General features: G+C 38.2%; 1 protein-coding gene and 1 long non-coding RNA gene across 3 annotated transcripts in view; one reads left to right on the top strand and one right to left on the bottom strand.

Annotated features, from left to right (window-relative positions):
- Positions 1-117: 117 nt before the first annotated feature.
- LOC131501460 (uncharacterized) lies at positions 118-5327 on the bottom strand. Its single transcript, XR_009256797.1, has 3 exons — positions 5165-5327; positions 4902-4980; positions 118-219 (listed from the first exon to the last, which is right to left on the bottom strand). It is a non-coding gene; the product is annotated as an uncharacterized LOC131501460 (long non-coding RNA).
- Positions 4896-17412, top strand: part of WDR75 (WD repeat domain 75) — a 30840-nt gene continuing 18323 nt past the window's right edge. Inside the window, exons 1-5 of one of the 2 annotated variants that reach the window (XM_058711601.1) lie at positions 4896-5003; positions 10823-10952; positions 11173-11335; positions 13954-14019; positions 14902-14992. In XM_058711601.1, the coding sequence (XP_058567584.1) occupies positions 11324-11335; positions 13954-14019; positions 14902-14992 (169 nt within the window). In that variant the 5' untranslated portion in view covers positions 4896-5003; positions 10823-10952; positions 11173-11323. Of the gene's footprint in view, positions 5004-5325; positions 5448-10822; positions 10953-11172; positions 11336-13953; positions 14020-14901; positions 14993-17412 lie in introns of those variants that run through there. The other variant, XM_058711591.1, reaches the window with a different exon arrangement.

Here is a 17412-nt window from a genome sequence, read left to right as displayed (position 1 = left end):
TCTGAAAAGGACCAAACAGTAAATACTTTAGGGTTTTCATGACATACAATTTGTCACAACTACTCACCTTTGAAACTGTAGTGCAAGAGCAGCCATAGAAAATATATTAACAAGGAGGAATGCCATCTTAAATGGTTATTCCATATCTTCTCTCTCCTCAAACCTCCAACAACTCCTTCCCAATCCTTATCTCAATTGATTGTCTTATTTGCTGTTTCACTGAAAAAATAGAAAGCAAACAAAAGAAAAATTTCAAATTCTCCCATAAATACATCTTCCCATCTACCTTCATCTTTATTTCTTTTCGTTTCTATGGTTGAAGTGTCAGTGCTCCTGGCAAAGGCCAATCCCTCTACTTAAACACTAGATTCCATCCTTTCTCACCTATTTAAGAAGTGTTCCTGCAATTATTTGCTTACTTTCTTTGATTGTCAGTTTTTCTCTTTCTCCTATGTCTTTTCTATCAGCCTACTATCTGCTATATCTTTACCTTAGAAACAGAAAGAAAAAAAAAGTGTCTCTTGACCTCACTTTCCCTCTAGCTATTATCATGTTTCTTCCTTTCTCTGTACACCAAAACTCCTAGAAGTCCTACTATCTTTAATTTCACTTCTCTATTCTCTCCTGAACCCACTCAAATCAGATTTTCATTCCCAGCACTCCCATCAAGACTACTCTTATCAACACCCCCAGTGATTTCCATATTGCTAAGTGCAACAGTCAATTCTTTTTTGTCTTCTAGCTATTTAACCTATCAGTCACAGTTGACAAAAAGATCAGTTCTACCTCTTTCTTCATTTGGCTTTCATGGCATCATACCTTCCTGGTTTTGTTTGTAAACTAGCCAATCTTTTTCATTTCCTCTTCATCTTCCTGATGCCTAAATATTAAAGTACCTCAGACTCAGTCCTTGGACCTCTTCCATTTTCTACCTACACACACTCCACTGGTGACCTCAGTCATCCTCATTGCCCCTCCATATGACCTATATCCAAATGACTCCCAAATTTATATCTCTGCACTAAATTCCAATGGGATATTCAGCTGCCTACTCAACATCTCCATTTCAATGTCTTATAAAAAACTCATACCTAGTTCCACCCCCCCCCCCACCGCCCCATACCCCGGCAAAAAAAAAAAAAAAAAAAAAATCTGTTCTCTCACAGTCTTTCCTTCACAGAACATGGTGATCTCAATATTCAAAATTCTCAGTTCTAACCTCTGGAGTCATCTGTTCTCCCATAGTCTTACATACAACATTTCATCCATCAGAAAACACTATTTGTTTTACCTTCAAAATATACCCAGAACGCAAACATTTCTCACCACTCTTACTGCCCGAGTCTAAGCCACCATTATCTCTCAACTGCACTATTTCAAGACACTCCTAGTAGGGCTTCAAGCTTCAAACCTTTTTTCCATACTGTGGGAGATGCAGGAGAGAAGCATCAAAGGAAAAGACTTCAAATGGGAAGGGCTGGAGAAGGTGCAAGGCCTTAGGACATGTTTACATAGCACTGCAGCTGGCTTACAGGGAATGCCTAGAGCCATTAACAGTGTCCAAGGCCAGATCCTCCTTCACACCTGACCCTTCCTAGTGTTATAGAAACCAATTAACTCAAAATTCAACCTTGAAAAGCTAAACCATTAGATTGATCAACACACTTGCTTAGCTGACTTTATGCATGTAGTCTTTAGCAATTATCCTAATAAAAAGAAGCTTCATTCTAGAGTCGGGCCGGCCTCATTCCGACTCGAGTATGAGGACCTTCACTTAACTGCACTTTGTTTGTAGACTCATCTTTCGCGACTCCGGCCATACTCCCTGCAACATCTCACCAGTCTCTATGTACAAGAATCAGAGTAATTCTATTAAGAAGTTAACCTAGAGAATTTCAGCTCCTGTCAAACTGGAATTAGGGTACTCTACTCTATCTCTCCCACTAACTACACCTAAAAATTCTAAACAAAATACAAAATAAACTAACAGCTGCCTCTGCAAGGTAAACACAAGTGGTAGGGTAGGAAGATGAGGACTCCAAGGAAGACCTAGTAGCAAGTGACAAAAAATGAAGCAGCTCTCTCTTTCTCCTACCCCCATTTGGGAGTAATGTCCCCTATGAGATGGAGCTCTTTTAATTCTCCTGGATCCACCCCAGATGAGATCCAGTAATAAAGGTACAGTTACTCAGCAGCAATGACAATGGTGGAGAGAGGGAGATGGCCATATGGCCCCACATATCCTTTGCCCTCACCACATAGCCTCATTACAAGGCCTTACTGTGGAAAAGTATGCAATAAGGTGGGAGGAAAAAGCCTGCGCTTTCTAATCAGAACACCAAGAAGGAAAATCAAGGAAGCCCAAAAATATAGCATATCACAGAAGCAAGAGTTGGAGAGAGGTAACTTTTAAATCATTAATACTGGGCTCACTTCTGAGCTGTGCATGCATGAGACTATGCAGAATTAACATGGCCAAGGCTTGAAGGATTTTAATAGGATCCAGGATCTCTTAACATTACGTCTGAGATAAAATATGAAATTATTCAACACACAAAACCAAAACCAGAAAAATCTCAATAACTCTTAAAGGAAAGGCAATTAACAGGCACCAACACCAAGATGACCCAAATGTTGAAATTATTAGAAAAGACTTTAATTCAGTAATTATAACAATAGTCCAAAAAGGAGGCAAAATGCTCTTAAAAGAAATGGAAAGATAGAAATTTTCATGGAAAAAAATAGAGGCTGTAAAAAAGAATCAAACGTAAATTAATTCAGAATGGATCACAGACCTAAATATTAACTATAAAACATAAAATTCCTTGCATAAAACATAAGAGAAAATCGTCATGAGTGTGGAATAGGTAAGAAGGTCTTAGGTCCAACAATAAAAGTATGATCCAGAAAAGAAAAAAAACTGATAAACTGCACTTCATGCAAATTTAAAACTTTAGTACCACGAGAGACACTATTAACAGAATGAAAAGACAAGCCGTAGTTCAGAAGAAAATATTCACAATTCACATATTTGACAAGGAAAGTGTATCCAAAATAAATAATCTCAAAACTCAACAGTAAGAAAACAACCACCCAATAAAGCAATGAGTAAAAGATAAAACCCCACATTACAATCTAAATTTCAAATAATGGATTACCTAGCCCTGGCTACCTTTCAATTGTTGCTAATTGCCTAACACCAAATAAAATTGCCTACCACCATTTCATCAGTTCTTTTCCCTCATGAGTTCTTAAGAAAACATACTATCTTATAACTCTCTCCTTATGTACCCCCCCAACTTGAGACTACAAAGCAAAGTTAAATGTCTCCCCTTTTTTGGCTGCCATTAGTTATTCCCCCTAGCTTCCCCAATAACACATATCTCAGTTCCACAAAATATTCCTTCAAAATAAAAATGTAGATATCCCTCAATCCTACAATACTTATTCTAGGCTTCTCTCCTATAGCAATGCTGTCACAAATTCATGTTCTCTATAGCACTATTTGCCACTTTACAAAATGGAAATGACTAAATATCCACCTTTGGGAAAATGCCTTAATCAATGATGGCACGTTTACTCTGTGGAATACTATGCAGTCACTAAAAAGGAGATAAAATCTGTATGCAGTGAAAAACCTAGAGAGTGGGAAAAAAGAATTATGTAGTGCCTTGTACTGAAGAATAATGTGAAAGTATATGGATACCTAGAAAAATATCAAGAAGCATACACACCAAACTTTTAGCAGTGGAGAGATATCCATGGGTGGGAGTGATCCTAATCATATTTCTGTACTGAATTATTTTACAGCAAATCTGTATTAACAATGAATTTTTAAAGTATTTTTTAACCTGCATAACTTTAACAAACATACTCATCAGGTTAAACCTAAACCTCCTCAGAGAAAACCATTTTCTCTCATATTAAAGTCTTATTTTCTTTAGCACACAATCTGTCATTAATTTGTAAAACAATTTTATTGTCCCTCCCGTGGAAGGTTAACAGGACAGGGGTCCTATCTGTTTTGCACCGTACCTCACAATAATTATTATTTGTCTCCAGAAAACTGATAAATTGTAACCTAGCAAGAGGTAACATGTACAGGGCAGACCTGTTCCTGCTAAAATTAAGCTGTCAGGGGGCACCTGGGTGGCTCAGTCGGTCGAATGACTTTGGCTCAGGTCATGATCTCTGGGTTTGAGCCCCATGCCTCGCTCTGCGCTGACAGTGCAGAGCCTGGAACCTGCTTCAAATTCTGTCTCTCTCTCTCTCTCTCTCTCTCTCTCTCTCTGTCCCTCTCCCGCTTACAATCTCTCTCTCTCTCAAAAATAAAATAAGACATTTTTGAAAAAAGACATTTAAAAAAATAAATAAAATTAAGCTGTCAGTGGCTCTTCACTTAGTAGTGGTACAGTGCCGGCAAGGGGATTGATAAATGTGTACTTAATGAGTGAATAAAGGTAAGTGTACCCCTAATAGACCTGGACCACGAAGAGGATGTACACAGCGTTATAAAAAGGAATGGTGATAGAGGCCTAACCATGCTCCGAGTTCGGGGCCTCTTAACCTACAGGCAAGGTGGACTAATGGAAAAGCTAAAACCAAAGCAACAGGCACAAAAAAAAAAAAAAAAAAAAAAAAAAAAAAGTAGCCAAACAGGGAGCAGCGGCGTCGGAACTTCGGCCGAAGTGGGAGGGAATGTCAGATCGGTGCGAGCAGCTCCACCGAACAGAAAAACGGATGCACCAGAATTCCGGAGCAGGAGCCAAGGTGTCCAAAGGAAAAGGCAAGGCCTTTGGAGTTGGGGAGATTTTGTAGAGACCTATGCTACGCTCGGCGGAAAAGGAGAAAATGACGGCTAATGAAAGGGACAAACAGCTATGCAAATAGTAGAAAGCTACCTTTCCACCCAAGAACTAAGCTGAGCGGTGAAACCAGGTGGCACGAATATGTTGGCGTCATCTCGCAGCGCCTGAATCACTACCGAGAAAGGAAAGGCCTTGGTGAGTGGGAAAGGGAGGCCGTCTGGAGGTCACGTGATACACAATAGGCCACCCTTCCCTTCTGGCGAACGAAGTTGTAGGTAGAATCAAATTAATAGGCCAGAGAGAAATTTATTTGTACTAAGAGTTCAAAGATTTCTAATACAAATTCATTGTCTCACCTTTCCTACCTGTGTTGTAATTTAAAGTTGCCCCCAAAAAAGATGGCGGCACAGGCTCTGGGTCCTACCATAGAGACTGAGGCCTAGAGAAGCCCGTGCACGCCTTTTGTGGGCTGAGACTCGTGCCCTAGCGCCCGGCCTCCGTCAAGGAAGTTCGGGGCTTGCGGGCGGTCGTGAGTTCCTGCGTCTGCGCGAAGATGGTGGAGGAGGAGAGTGTCCGCGTGGTTCGTTGCGGCGGCAGCGAGTTGAACTTTAGGAGAGCTGTGTTCTCTGCGGATTCTAAGTATGGGGCCACCGCGCACTGTCAGCCGGGCTGAGGGACGTGAGTCCCCGGGGAGGGGGAGGAGAGAACTGTCAGGCCAGTCCGGACTCGCCAACCGGCGGTTCTAGGCTCTGGGAAGGGGGCGCGTGCGGGAGTCCCCAGGCCACACGTAAGGGAACCGTTGCCTGAGTGCTGTTTAGAGGAGAAACCACTTAGTCCCGTGGCACTGCAGGCTGAGGCTTCTTTACAGGACAGTTTACCTGCAGGTGGTTGAGGGACCGGGGGCGGGCCCACGTGCCTGGAATCAGCTCTGCCGTGGGGCGGCGAGAAAGTCTGGGCAAAGATCTGTACATCACTGCCCTTGCAGTACTGCGAGGAGTGTTTTTTCGGAAAGAGTCGTGACTTTGAATTACTGAAAGATCAAAGATTTCCATTTTCTCCACACTCTTCTTTCCCCTAAAGATGTATTTTGGCAACCTTATTGCAACTATGCGTGATACTGATGTTAGAGTCTGTGCGGAATGATTACGTATGGAAGCCCTCGTCTCTATTCTCGGGAGTTCAGTATAGCTGGAAACCAAACTACTCCCTGGGTTCAAAACCCGGTTCTTACATTGTGTGACCTTTGCAAGTTCTTTATCTTTGCCTCAGTAGTCTCATCCTAAAACAGGAATAGTATTTTGTAATCCAATTCCTAGGGTTGTTGAGAGGGTTAAGTGCTTTAATACATATAAATCAGGTAAAGCAAGCCTGGTACTTAATGGCTCAGTGTGTGTCAGCTGTCATTGCTCTATTGTCAGTATAATTTACAAATGACATCTCGTAGAAAGAGGTTTTCAAATCATTTAAGGACCGAGTGACCCTTAGTTAATTAACCCTTTCTGTCTTAGAAGAGTAACGGTAATATCTTATGAAAGTTTGTATCCCCCACAGTGTCTTGCTTATGGGTGTATGATAGTTGTTGAATGCATGCATGACTGAAGGAGTTTTCATAAATAGCAGTAGAGGCAAGAAAAAAAAAGAAGAATCCTTGGTCTTTACATGAAAGAGAGCTTTGTTGATATTCATCTTATAAATCAGGAAGAAACTGAGATTTCAAGGTGTCAAAGTTCTGCTTACAGCTAGGAATCCAGTTTCTTTTTCCAGTGTAGTGCTTCTACAACTTAGGATGAGATGCAGTGTGTTTCATTTACCAAGTCCTACAATTCGTTTTAAAGTATTTGTCAGCTACGTATTATTTATAACAAGCTGACATGACAAAAATTAAGATAATTTTAATATTGATCCTATTTTCAAGATTTTACAGTCTAGTGAGGAAAAAAATAATTAGTAACAGATGTTGCATACTATGGTTCCTTGGGAGTTACTAAAGAGAGAGTACTTCAGACTGGTGAGGATGGACAGGTTGCTGAGGAAATGACATTTAGGCTAGGCCTAAATAGGTGAATGGTATTTTGACTAGAGGATATGGATGGAAGGCATTCCAGATAGTGGGCACAGTATAAGCAAGAAGAGTAGAAACCTAAATATATTTAACAGACTGTGGTACAGTTAGCTCATATGACTACTATATGAAGAGAGCTAGTGAGGTTGAAAAAGGAACGTGAAGCCAGTTCTTGGTTGTTTGGTCCAAAGAGACTATTTTTTTTATTCCCTAGATGGAGGGCGGTGGAAGGTAACATGATTGTGTTTCTTCAAGAATGTTAATCCGAAGACTATGCATAAAACTAAGTAATAAGTGGTGGAGAGTGGCAAGATCAGAGGTAGGTTGACTTAGCATACTTGAGGTACACAGATGGCATAGAGGAGGGAGTTATATAGTGAAAGTTTCCCTTCAGTAGTGGGACCTTGCAAGACTAACAGGAGTTTGTTCCACCACTGATATTGGGGGAAGGCATCCAGGCGAAGTGCGCAGCTTGAAGTTGCTGGGGTAGGGTGGGAGGGGTAGGTAGTGTGATGTGTGTAAAGTCAGTATAGTTTGTAGCATAAAGTATAGGGAAGTGGTGGGAGAAGAATCTGGAAGAGTACAGACCATGGCTTAAAAGGCTAATGCAGGCATTCAGACAAGAAATTACTTTGGCCTAAACCAAGATAATGAAGATGAAGAGAATAGACAATTTTGGAGTGAATCAGCACTTAGGATTAACGAGATAGCAAGTTCACTTTGGGACCTGTTGAGTTTAAAGTACCTATGAAATGACCAGGTGGACCTAATAAGTAGGTAGAAAATCAGTACTGAAGTTTGGGGAATTTGGTGAAGATTTAGATGTGGAGTGTTTGGGTTTTGTTTGTGTCTATATAAAAAGTAGTAATTAAAATCAGCTCTCTAGCAAATGAACAGGGTCATAATGAACTCATCAAGGCTTTGGATATTATCTAAAAGGTACTACAGGTGTTGGCTATACAAAATTTTGGCTATACAAAAATTTATACAAAAAGGAATAAGGTAATTTTGTATTTTGCTTCAAGGAGGTCATCAAGAAAGCTGAGATAGTAAATAAGACTAGAATCGTGGAGTTTTATCTGTTTCCTCTTGTTCATTGGGTCCTCTTGGAACTAAGACAAAAACTCTGTTCTGCCTACTTGAGGCGGTTGTTACAAGAGGCAAGTCGTGAGGTGGGTATACATGAGAATAGCTTGTATTCCTGTATCAGTTATTACTGACTCCCAGTCCAGCACTGTTTATATTACATCCTTTTAGCTCCCACAGTTACATGGTGCTAAGCATTAGGTTGCTAAGGTATAGAAAATTTAAAAAGTAGGTCATTCTTGTCTTTTACATTCCTAAATTCCCACAAAGCTAGTGTCCAACTCTAAATACTCTTTTGCAGACCATTCTGTATACTGCTGTAATAATTTTCCTTAAGTGTTACTATCATAACTCTCACCCTTATTCCTAGTCTTGCTCAGAACCCTATTAATCTTCTGTTGCCTTCCTTATCTACAGCTCTTTTCTCTGGCTTTCATGACTTTCCCTGATCTAGCTTGACTCTCCTTACCCAATTATTTCCTGACATAACCCATCATATACACTTTGCTTGTTAGGTCATTTCCTATCTCTTGTAGGTACTGTGTTAATTATTTCCCAGCTTATGTTTATGTTGGTATTCTCTTTCGTTCCCAGCTCTATGCATCCTTTGGAGCCTCATTTAAATTCTGGTTCCTGTTTGAAAGCATCCCTAACTTCTCCATTTCAGTAAAGTTGATTGAATCATGTGGCAGGCATTGTGGTCTATGCTTTACATGCATTTCTGTCTGCAGGGTTTTAGGTATTCTGATTTTATGAAAGCATTTGAGTGTGCTAAGCATACTGTGTGTGCTAAGGGTGCATTTGCATGTGTTGTTTCCTTTAGTCCTCATAATAACCCTGTGAGAAACCATTACCTGCCTTTTACAGCAGAGAACAGTGATGTTTTAGAGAATTAAATTCTCCCAGCATTCAGCCCATATGTGGTAAAGCTGGCATTCAAACCCATTTGTTTGACTTCTTAAAACTGTGTCCTTTTTCTACCTACTATATTTCTATTATTATTTATAGTAAGTAAACACACCTTTCCTCCCCTCAAAGAGCTTACAGTCTAGTAGGGGAAGGCTTCAATATGCTGTGTGGTCAGTGCTCTTATAGAGCTAAGCCTAGCATCTTGTATAAGCACATTAAGAGTGGTGCTGCTCTAGAATGAGAAAATGCAGGAAGGCTTCACGTGTGCTGAATCTGAATCTTAAGTAGTCAGAAAGAAAGAGTATTCTGTGTAGACAGCGATGTATACAAAAGCAGGGAGAGAGTGTTTCTTTTGGGGGCTTGCTTTCAAATTTAAAGCCATTCTCTGTGGAGGAGCAAGGAGAGAGGAAATTCCTTTTCTCCGGGGAAGCATATCAGAATCAGGGAGTTTTCCTGGCACATAGTACCCTTCACCCACCACCATCTCAGGGAATGCCTAGCCAACCTTTTGGTATAATGGGGTGTGTCTGTGGGGAGTGGGAGGGTAGTGGAGTTGTAAACCACTTGACTAGAGGACAGTTTTAAAATGACAAAGTAGCTCCACTTAGATCAGGTCAAATCACCAAAGGCCTTAGGAGTTTAGATCATATCCCAAAGGCAGTGGGAAAACATTGACAAACTGTAATTTAATTTTATCTTTAGAGAAGTAATGTCAAATTTGCAAAGTTAATCTGGTGTGAGTGGGAAAGAGGAATTGAAGGGCCACACCTGGAGACTGTAAGAAGCCCTTAGGTCCAGGCTGGAGATGTTAAGACTCTGAATTAAGATACTCATGGGAATGAAGAGGAGGATCCAGCCAGAAGGGTAACCATATGTCTCAGATGTTTTGTTGCTTGAACTTGCTTAATCTTTTAGACAGTGAAACAAGTCATTTCATGATTGCCTCCTGGCACTTAGAATAATGCATCCTGATTTCAGAGAGGTGAACATGTGAAAAAGCAGGTGTCTTAGAATTGATAAAATAGGGTAGTAGTGATCCTGGTCAGCATTAGAAGATTTACTCTTTTGTTATCTTGTAATTTTTTTTATTGGTTCATTTTATCCAGATAGTTTACAAAATCTCTGAGAATTGAGTGGGTTCTGTTCAACAAACTGGATTGGACATTGGGAATCAAAGATAAATTTAAGGCATTTGCCCGATGGGAACTTATGGCCTAATAAGGAAGGGGGATATATTTGTAAACAAGTAATGGCAACACAGTGTGAAAAGTAGTAGGATCAAGTCATGTACAGGTTGCTTTGGGAACACAGAGAAGAGATCTGGCCTGGGGATTCTGTGGTTTGTACCTTCTGTACTGCATGGAAAAACACCCTATTAGACATGTATAATGTTCTACGTAATAGGCACAGAACATTTTTTATTTTGTAGAGACTAGAAGGTTTGTACTACTATACTATGAGCTCTGTTCTGTGGTTATATCCGTAATGAAAATTGTCAAATATTGCCCCCACTTAACTCCTTTTAGTAATTTAGTAGCCTCTCCTATTTTGAAGAAAGCCACAAATCCAGAAAGACAAAAACAAAACCAACATTTCGGCAACAAGTGAAAGAACTGTCACAAAGTCTTTGTACTTTGCTATAAAAGAGGCCTTGCCAACTAGAGAGAGATTTGACTTAGCGTTTGTAAGGTGGTGTCCCCAGTGAACAATGGAGAGCAGGGGGGACATGGGAAGATGCTGTTAGAGTAATGGTACGTGGTAAGTGAGAACATAGCACACAATTTTTAGTATGTAGTTCTTGAAACTGTTGGTTTTGTTTTTTTTTTATTTTATTTTTTTGAAACTGTTGGTTTTAAAAGAAACCTCTGTTGCAAGTGAAAAAGATTTTTCATGAACTATAAAACAAAGATTATGCTGTATACAGAATACATGAAATTTATTTTTTTCTTATTTCCAGGTATATCTTCTGTGTCTCTGGTGACTTTGTTAAAGTTCATAGCACAGCTACAGAAGAATGTGTACACATATTGCAAGGGCACAGAAATCTGGTGACTGGAATCCAGCTCAACCCCAACAATCATCTACAGGTGTCAAATGATTTATAATTAAATGTAATATTGGCTTTGTTGTTACCAGAAAATTATGATTTGATTTTAGCTGGGAAACTTACCAAGTTACAATTAGAAAAATACATGCATCCCTTGCTTTTCAAAAGTTCGTATCGTGCCACTTGGTTTTTATAAAAAAAAAAAAAACAAACCAAAAAAAGATGAAAATCAAAAATAGCATTCCGTGTTTATTTTGCAGCAGGGTGATGTAGAGGCAGCACGCACCCCTGGCAGTGAGAGTGGCCCCACCAGGCTCCTTCCCCAGGAACTGCTCAGCATCAAGCTACCATAGCTTTAAGCTATGATCATCTGTGCTTTATCTCAATATATGTTGTACATCCATTAGCAAGATGAATCCCAAAGTATCAGAAAAGCCTAAGAGAGGTTATTCTTTGGATGTGGGAATGCTCAAAATTGTTCGTATAAATTAATGGTAATTGCTTCTTTGTTTTACACCATTTCCACCTTTCTATGAAAGGTTTCATAGAATTACTCTACTTTCAGGTAGCAGCAGAAACCTATATGTTGATTTTTTTGATTCAGGGTACTTTTTAACATTTTTAGTTATTAAAATAGGGTCACAGCCTAGATCTACATTGCCCATGCTGTATTCTGTAAAACCATTTATTCCAGAGAATGCTAATAGATGTTGCTTGAAAGAAAACATTCTTGGCTGTGTGAGTTACTGAAATTGAAGGTTAGGCACAGTTAGATGAATTTCTTGGTTGTAGATCTTCTCAAATCCTTTTATATGCATTACAAATATCCAAAAAGTGTGCATACTGTTTGGTGTTTCTCAAGCTTAAATGTCCTTAACCCCTTTGGTTTCTGGAACCCATTTTTCAAAATGCTGGCCAAGAGGTATTGATGTTTTAGATCTTTTCCTTTACATATGAGGCTCTTTAGTGTTGGTGCAGATGTTAAGGCCAGTGCTGGACAAGAAGGATTAGTCAGTGGATGGACCAGTTAATTTCAGGGCAAACTTGGGAATCTAATTTAGTCTAGACCTTCCCACTCACCCCACAAAGCAGCTCAGAATTCAGAAATAATGTCATTTTAATTCTGTTCTTAAATTTCAGCAACCACTAAAGACATCTCAAAAGTGGTTGACTCGTGCTCTAGTTTGTTTTGTTTTTTTAATTATTTATTTTAGAGAGAGAGAGAAAGAGCATGAATGGGGAAGGGGCAGTGAGAGGGAGAGGGAAAGAGAGAATCCCAAGCAGGGTCCACACTGTCAGTGTAGAGCTCGATGCAGGGCTCAATCTCTCAAATGATGAGATCATGACCTGAGCTGAAATCAAGAGTTGGATGCTTAACTGACTGAGCTACCCAGGCACCCCTCTCTTGCTCTAGTTTTTTATCAAGTTCCATTTTTCTAGATTACTTACTGCCAACATGGAAGTTATTGCTTGATACAAGAATGGGTTTATTTGTATCGCCATTCACTGTGTTGTTATCACAAAGAAGTCGGGCCTAACGTAACAGGGATCTTTTCTTTCCAAAATTAAATGAGCTCTACATGAAAGTCAAAGTTAAGTAGCTTTCCTGCAGAGTGCAAGCACAGTTTACTTTCCTTGCTGTGGGGGTTTAACAGAACGGTTCATTGTTATGTGTAGCACTTGGATGTTTTTCATAGCAGCAGTATCCTTTCATTAAAACTGGAATTTCTGAAGTCAGTATGACTATGTTTTGTAGCCAACAAAAAACATGTATCATTGCATAAAAGATCTATTCATGTGATTGAAAGTTAATAAAGTTAGAGAATGCTTTTATTGAAAGGTTTGGTTGAGGTGATGAGGAGTGCAGATTTTCTGCACTTCAGAGTCATAGGATTTGTGTGTTAACCATTGTGTTTTGACAGTGATTGTATGGTTGGTTGTTATGTTTTACTAATCCTTTTTCATGATCCTTTCTTTATATGTAGTAATTGTGATGTATATTTTCTACATGACATAATTCTTTTTTTTTTTTTTTTTTTAACTTTTATTTATTTTTTTGAGACAGAGAGAGACAGAGCATGAACGGGGGAGGGTCAGAGAGAGAGGGAGACACAGAATCTGAAACAGGCTCCGGGCTCTGAGCTGTCGGCCCAGAGCCCGACGCGGGGCTCGAACTCACAGACCGTGAGATCATGACCTGAGCCGAAGTCGGACGCTCAACCGACTGAGCCACCCAGGCGCCCCTACATGACCTAATTCTTTTACTTGAATAGATGATACCATTTTCTGTTCTCTGATTCCATGTCCTCATTGGCAGAAATCTTAAAATTGCCGCTTTCAGAAAACTTAAAATTCTTTATAAATGTTCTAAGTGATGTATTTTCACCGTAATGGCAACAAGTAATCCAGTGTAGCCTTAGTAAAATTAAGTCCTCTGGGACAAAGCTAAAAATACATGCTATTAAGGCCTTCTGGTGCTACCAAAGTGTGGTGCACAAACCAGTGCCACAAATGGTTGGTTACCATTCTGCAATGAGATGAGTGTGGGAATTGAATGACCCAGAACTGTAGAGCACTGTGACATTGCCACAGCATTCGAGTGCATGATAACTGAATTGTATTTTACAAAAGTATTGGTCTTTAGTGTGTTGGATTTTTTTTTTTTTTTTTTTTTTTTTAAGAGGACATTCTCAGATCATTTGAGAAGCAGTCCTTTAATGTATGTAAGATGAAAGTGGTTTTGCTAATAAGAGAGGACTGGGCTCTAGACAAGCTCTTGAGTATTTTCATAGCTCAAGAACTTACCATCTTCTTGAAGATAGAGGATTGACTTTTTCCCCCTCATTTTAATTAAAACTTGAAATTACTTCACAGAGCTCTGATTAGATTTTCTATTTTAAAAAATAATAGGAGTAAGTGACTCAGCCTCTTTAAAGCTAAGGATTTAATGAACAGAAAATGCCATCTGTATTGCTTAATTATTTAATATCTTAATGAAGTTGTATTTTGTAATAAATTCTGTACTATTTTTACCCTTTTAGTTGTATTCTTGTTCCTTTGATGGCACAGTTAAACTGTGGGACTATGTAGATGGCATTTTAATAAAGGTACGTGGATTGATCTTCCATTTTTATCTTTTGAAAAGGAATGGCAACATAATGTAATGACAGACACATTGTTTTTTTTTTTAGAAGGCCTAATAGCCTTTTAAACAAGTTGTAAAAGTCACACCATAGAAGAAATTGGACTGTTTGAAAATTTTAAACTTTCAATGAAAAGATGAGTAATAAAATTGGAAGAAAATATTTACAAGAGATATTATCCCTAAAATACAGAAAATTCCCAAAATCAATAAGGAAAAACTAATAACTCAGTGGGAAAAAAATTGGCATAGGGTAAGAATATGTAACTCCCAGGAAAAAAAATAACAAATAGCCAGTAAATGTGAAGAGGTGTTTAATCTCATAAATAAAAAACGACACAGCATTTTTCCCTATCAGTTCCAAATTGGAGACTGCAAAAAAAAAAAAGAAAGAAAAAAAACACACTAGTAATAGGTAAAGTGCAGAGAAACAGATACTTTTGTACATAATCAGAGTACAACTGATAATGAAAAAATAACTTCAGCAATCTCACTTGTTAGGAATTTCTTGTTGAAATAACGACATGTATGTGTAGTTATTACAGCATTGTTTACAGAAGAAAGAAATTGAATATGATCTTGAGTTCAGTTAAAATTTTATATTCATTCATTAGAATACCATAGTACCATTTAAAAGACACATGTGGATCTATATGTATTAATTGAAAATGTATTCAACAAATACATATTGAGTATATTCTATACACCACATACTCTTCTGACGTTGGGATACAGCAGTGAGCAAAATGTGTTAAAAAAAAAAAAAAAATCCCTGCCCTTTATGGAACCTAAGTTTGGGGGGTGGGGAGGACAGGTGATAAATAATATGGTGCTTTTTATCTTTCAGACTTTCGTAGTAGGGCTTAAACTTCATGCCCTCTTTACTCTACCCAGTGCTGAGGATTCTGTCTTTGTTATAATAAATAAAGAAAAACCAGGTATAGTATAATTAACTTATTTTGTTTTATATAGCATGGGTTTACTGTTTCCATAGTTTCTCAAAAGTTAACATCTTGGTTTTAGTCTGAAGTTAACAGTTTTTGGAGCTGGCATTTCAGTTCCTTCTGTTGTTATTGGATTTATTTTGGGGAAGCCTCATACCAGTTCTGAAATACATAGTGAGGGAATGATTACTTAATATATAGTTGTAATAATAGACTGCAGAGCTCAGAGTTCAAAGCTGTGTTGCAGAGGTGGACTAGAGTTTATCTTTCTACTGAACTTAATCTGTCATTCTTAAGTATCACTATAATTTTACCCATTATTGAACACCCCTTTGACCCTGAATCTGTTCAGAAATGGTATAGAAAACAGTTTGATATTAAGAGGTAATAGTGTGATTAAATTATTAATTACATTTTTATTATTGGAACATATTTCATTGAAATTGCCATGTTTCAGAGCATTTTATGAATTTCTGGAATATCTTTAGTGGTCACAAATAATTACCCTATAGCAGAGAATTTGATACATCAGAACATTGACGTGAGGGATATATCCAAAGAATTTTTGTAATATCAGAATTCAAGAAGGTTGCTGCACAGTGTTCTCTCTAAAGTATAGCTGTATACAGAATTCAAAGATGAAAGCAGCTTTAAGGTAATTACTGAGCAGTCTGCTACACAGCCTCATGGCTCATTAGCTAAGTGAATCCTTTCCACGGTGTATTTTTGTTGTTTTTGGGGGGGGGGTTTTGAGGGGAGGATTGGTTTTGTGTGTTGTTTTGGCTGGGAGAAATTGGCAGATTGTTTTCTATCATGGACTTTTATTAAAACTGAGAGTTAAATCTGTTTTTAAGCTAAAAATCATTTAGTGAATGAAGTCTGTTAATGATTAATATTTATCTGTCAGAAATGTGAAAGAATAAAAGCAGTAAGTTTAGTTATGTTAGCCCATAAACAACCTCTAAAGTATTCCAAAAAATGTTCTGGAAATGGCAACATTTCTTAAAATAATTAAGTCTCCTAGTTGACTATTTTAGATAAAACTCTTCAGTATTTAAGCTCTGTTTTATAGAAGAGTGTGTGGATTCTTAAGGTGTATTCACATCCTTACTAAAAATGTAGGTTCCTAATCTCCCTAACTGACCATTGATGCACTAGTTGTGAGATTTAGTCTAGGAATCTACATTTTTATATTTCCCCGGGTGTTTATACTCATCACTCACAGTTGGTAACCACTCTGTATACTAACACTGTGATTCTCAATTGCAAGAGTAGTTGCTAATAGTTGTAGCAAAACTTGTTATCCGTATCAGTGAAATCAGCAGTTCTTAACACTGGCTGTACATTAGAATCACTGCAAAGAATTTAAAATTTTAAGATTCTCTGTGGTGGGGCCTGTTTACTTGAAAATTCCCTAGTTTAAGTCCAATGTGCAAACCAGGGTAGAATACTGATGTAAAGTGAAGACCTTGGCATTTGCCTTTTGGAGTAAACCAAATGCTATAATCTAATTGGAATTCTGTTTATAGTGGGATTAATGTTACTCTCCAGTACTTGGCCCATATCATGAGCACTCAGAATATGAAAATCTAGTTAGCTGTTAGATAAAATTGTGAACCGGGCTTGAACTAGCATTTCATAGAATAGATTTAAATTCATATTCTTAATTTGTTTCATCTTTGTTCCACAATGCAAAACCAGTCTCTGTTAGTAAATTGTATAAATCATATTGAAGTGTGCTTCTGGTTTAAAAATAAATTATTTACACGTCATCTTTTATAGTATCATTTTTTGACTATATGTAATTTATTCATTTAGTGTCTAACTGAAAACCTACTATGTGTCACATTCTATTCTGTTGGAGAGAATAAAACGGACTATCTCAACAGTCTGCTAGTCTGATCTAGCAGACAAATCAGTCATAAGATATAAGAAGGTGAAAGATGTTTTAGAGAAAAATATAGCAGGGGAGGGGAATAGGGAACATTGGAGAAATACCTAGTTAAATAAGTGGTCAGGGAAGGTTCTGAGAAGAATAAGCCGCATGGTCATATTGGAGAAGCATATTCTATAGCATTTCTGACGTGTTTGAGGACTAGGAGGGAGGTTGGATTGGAGTAATCCAAAGAAGAGTAGATAATATACAGCCTTGTATGCCATTGAAAGGACTTTGGTTTTTATTCTGAGTAGATAAAAAGCCATTGAAGAGTTTTGAGCAGAAAAGTGAAATGTTAATTGTAGTAGATTCACTGGCTTATTGAGAATAGACTAAAGAGGGACAAGGATAGAAGTACAGGGTACAGTTAAGAGGTACCTCTTGCCAGTTAGATGATAAGAAATGATTGAGTTCTGGGTATCTTTGGAAGAGACAGCCAACAAGATTTACTAATGGTTTGAATATGGAATATGAGAGA

Source organism: Neofelis nebulosa, chromosome 2 (assembly GCF_028018385.1).
Source record: "Neofelis nebulosa isolate mNeoNeb1 chromosome 2, mNeoNeb1.pri, whole genome shotgun sequence".
NCBI classification, from domain to species: domain Eukaryota; kingdom Metazoa; phylum Chordata; class Mammalia; order Carnivora; family Felidae; genus Neofelis; species Neofelis nebulosa.
The sequence above is the reverse complement of the archived record's forward strand: the minus strand, read 5'-3'. Positions and strand labels throughout refer to the sequence as shown.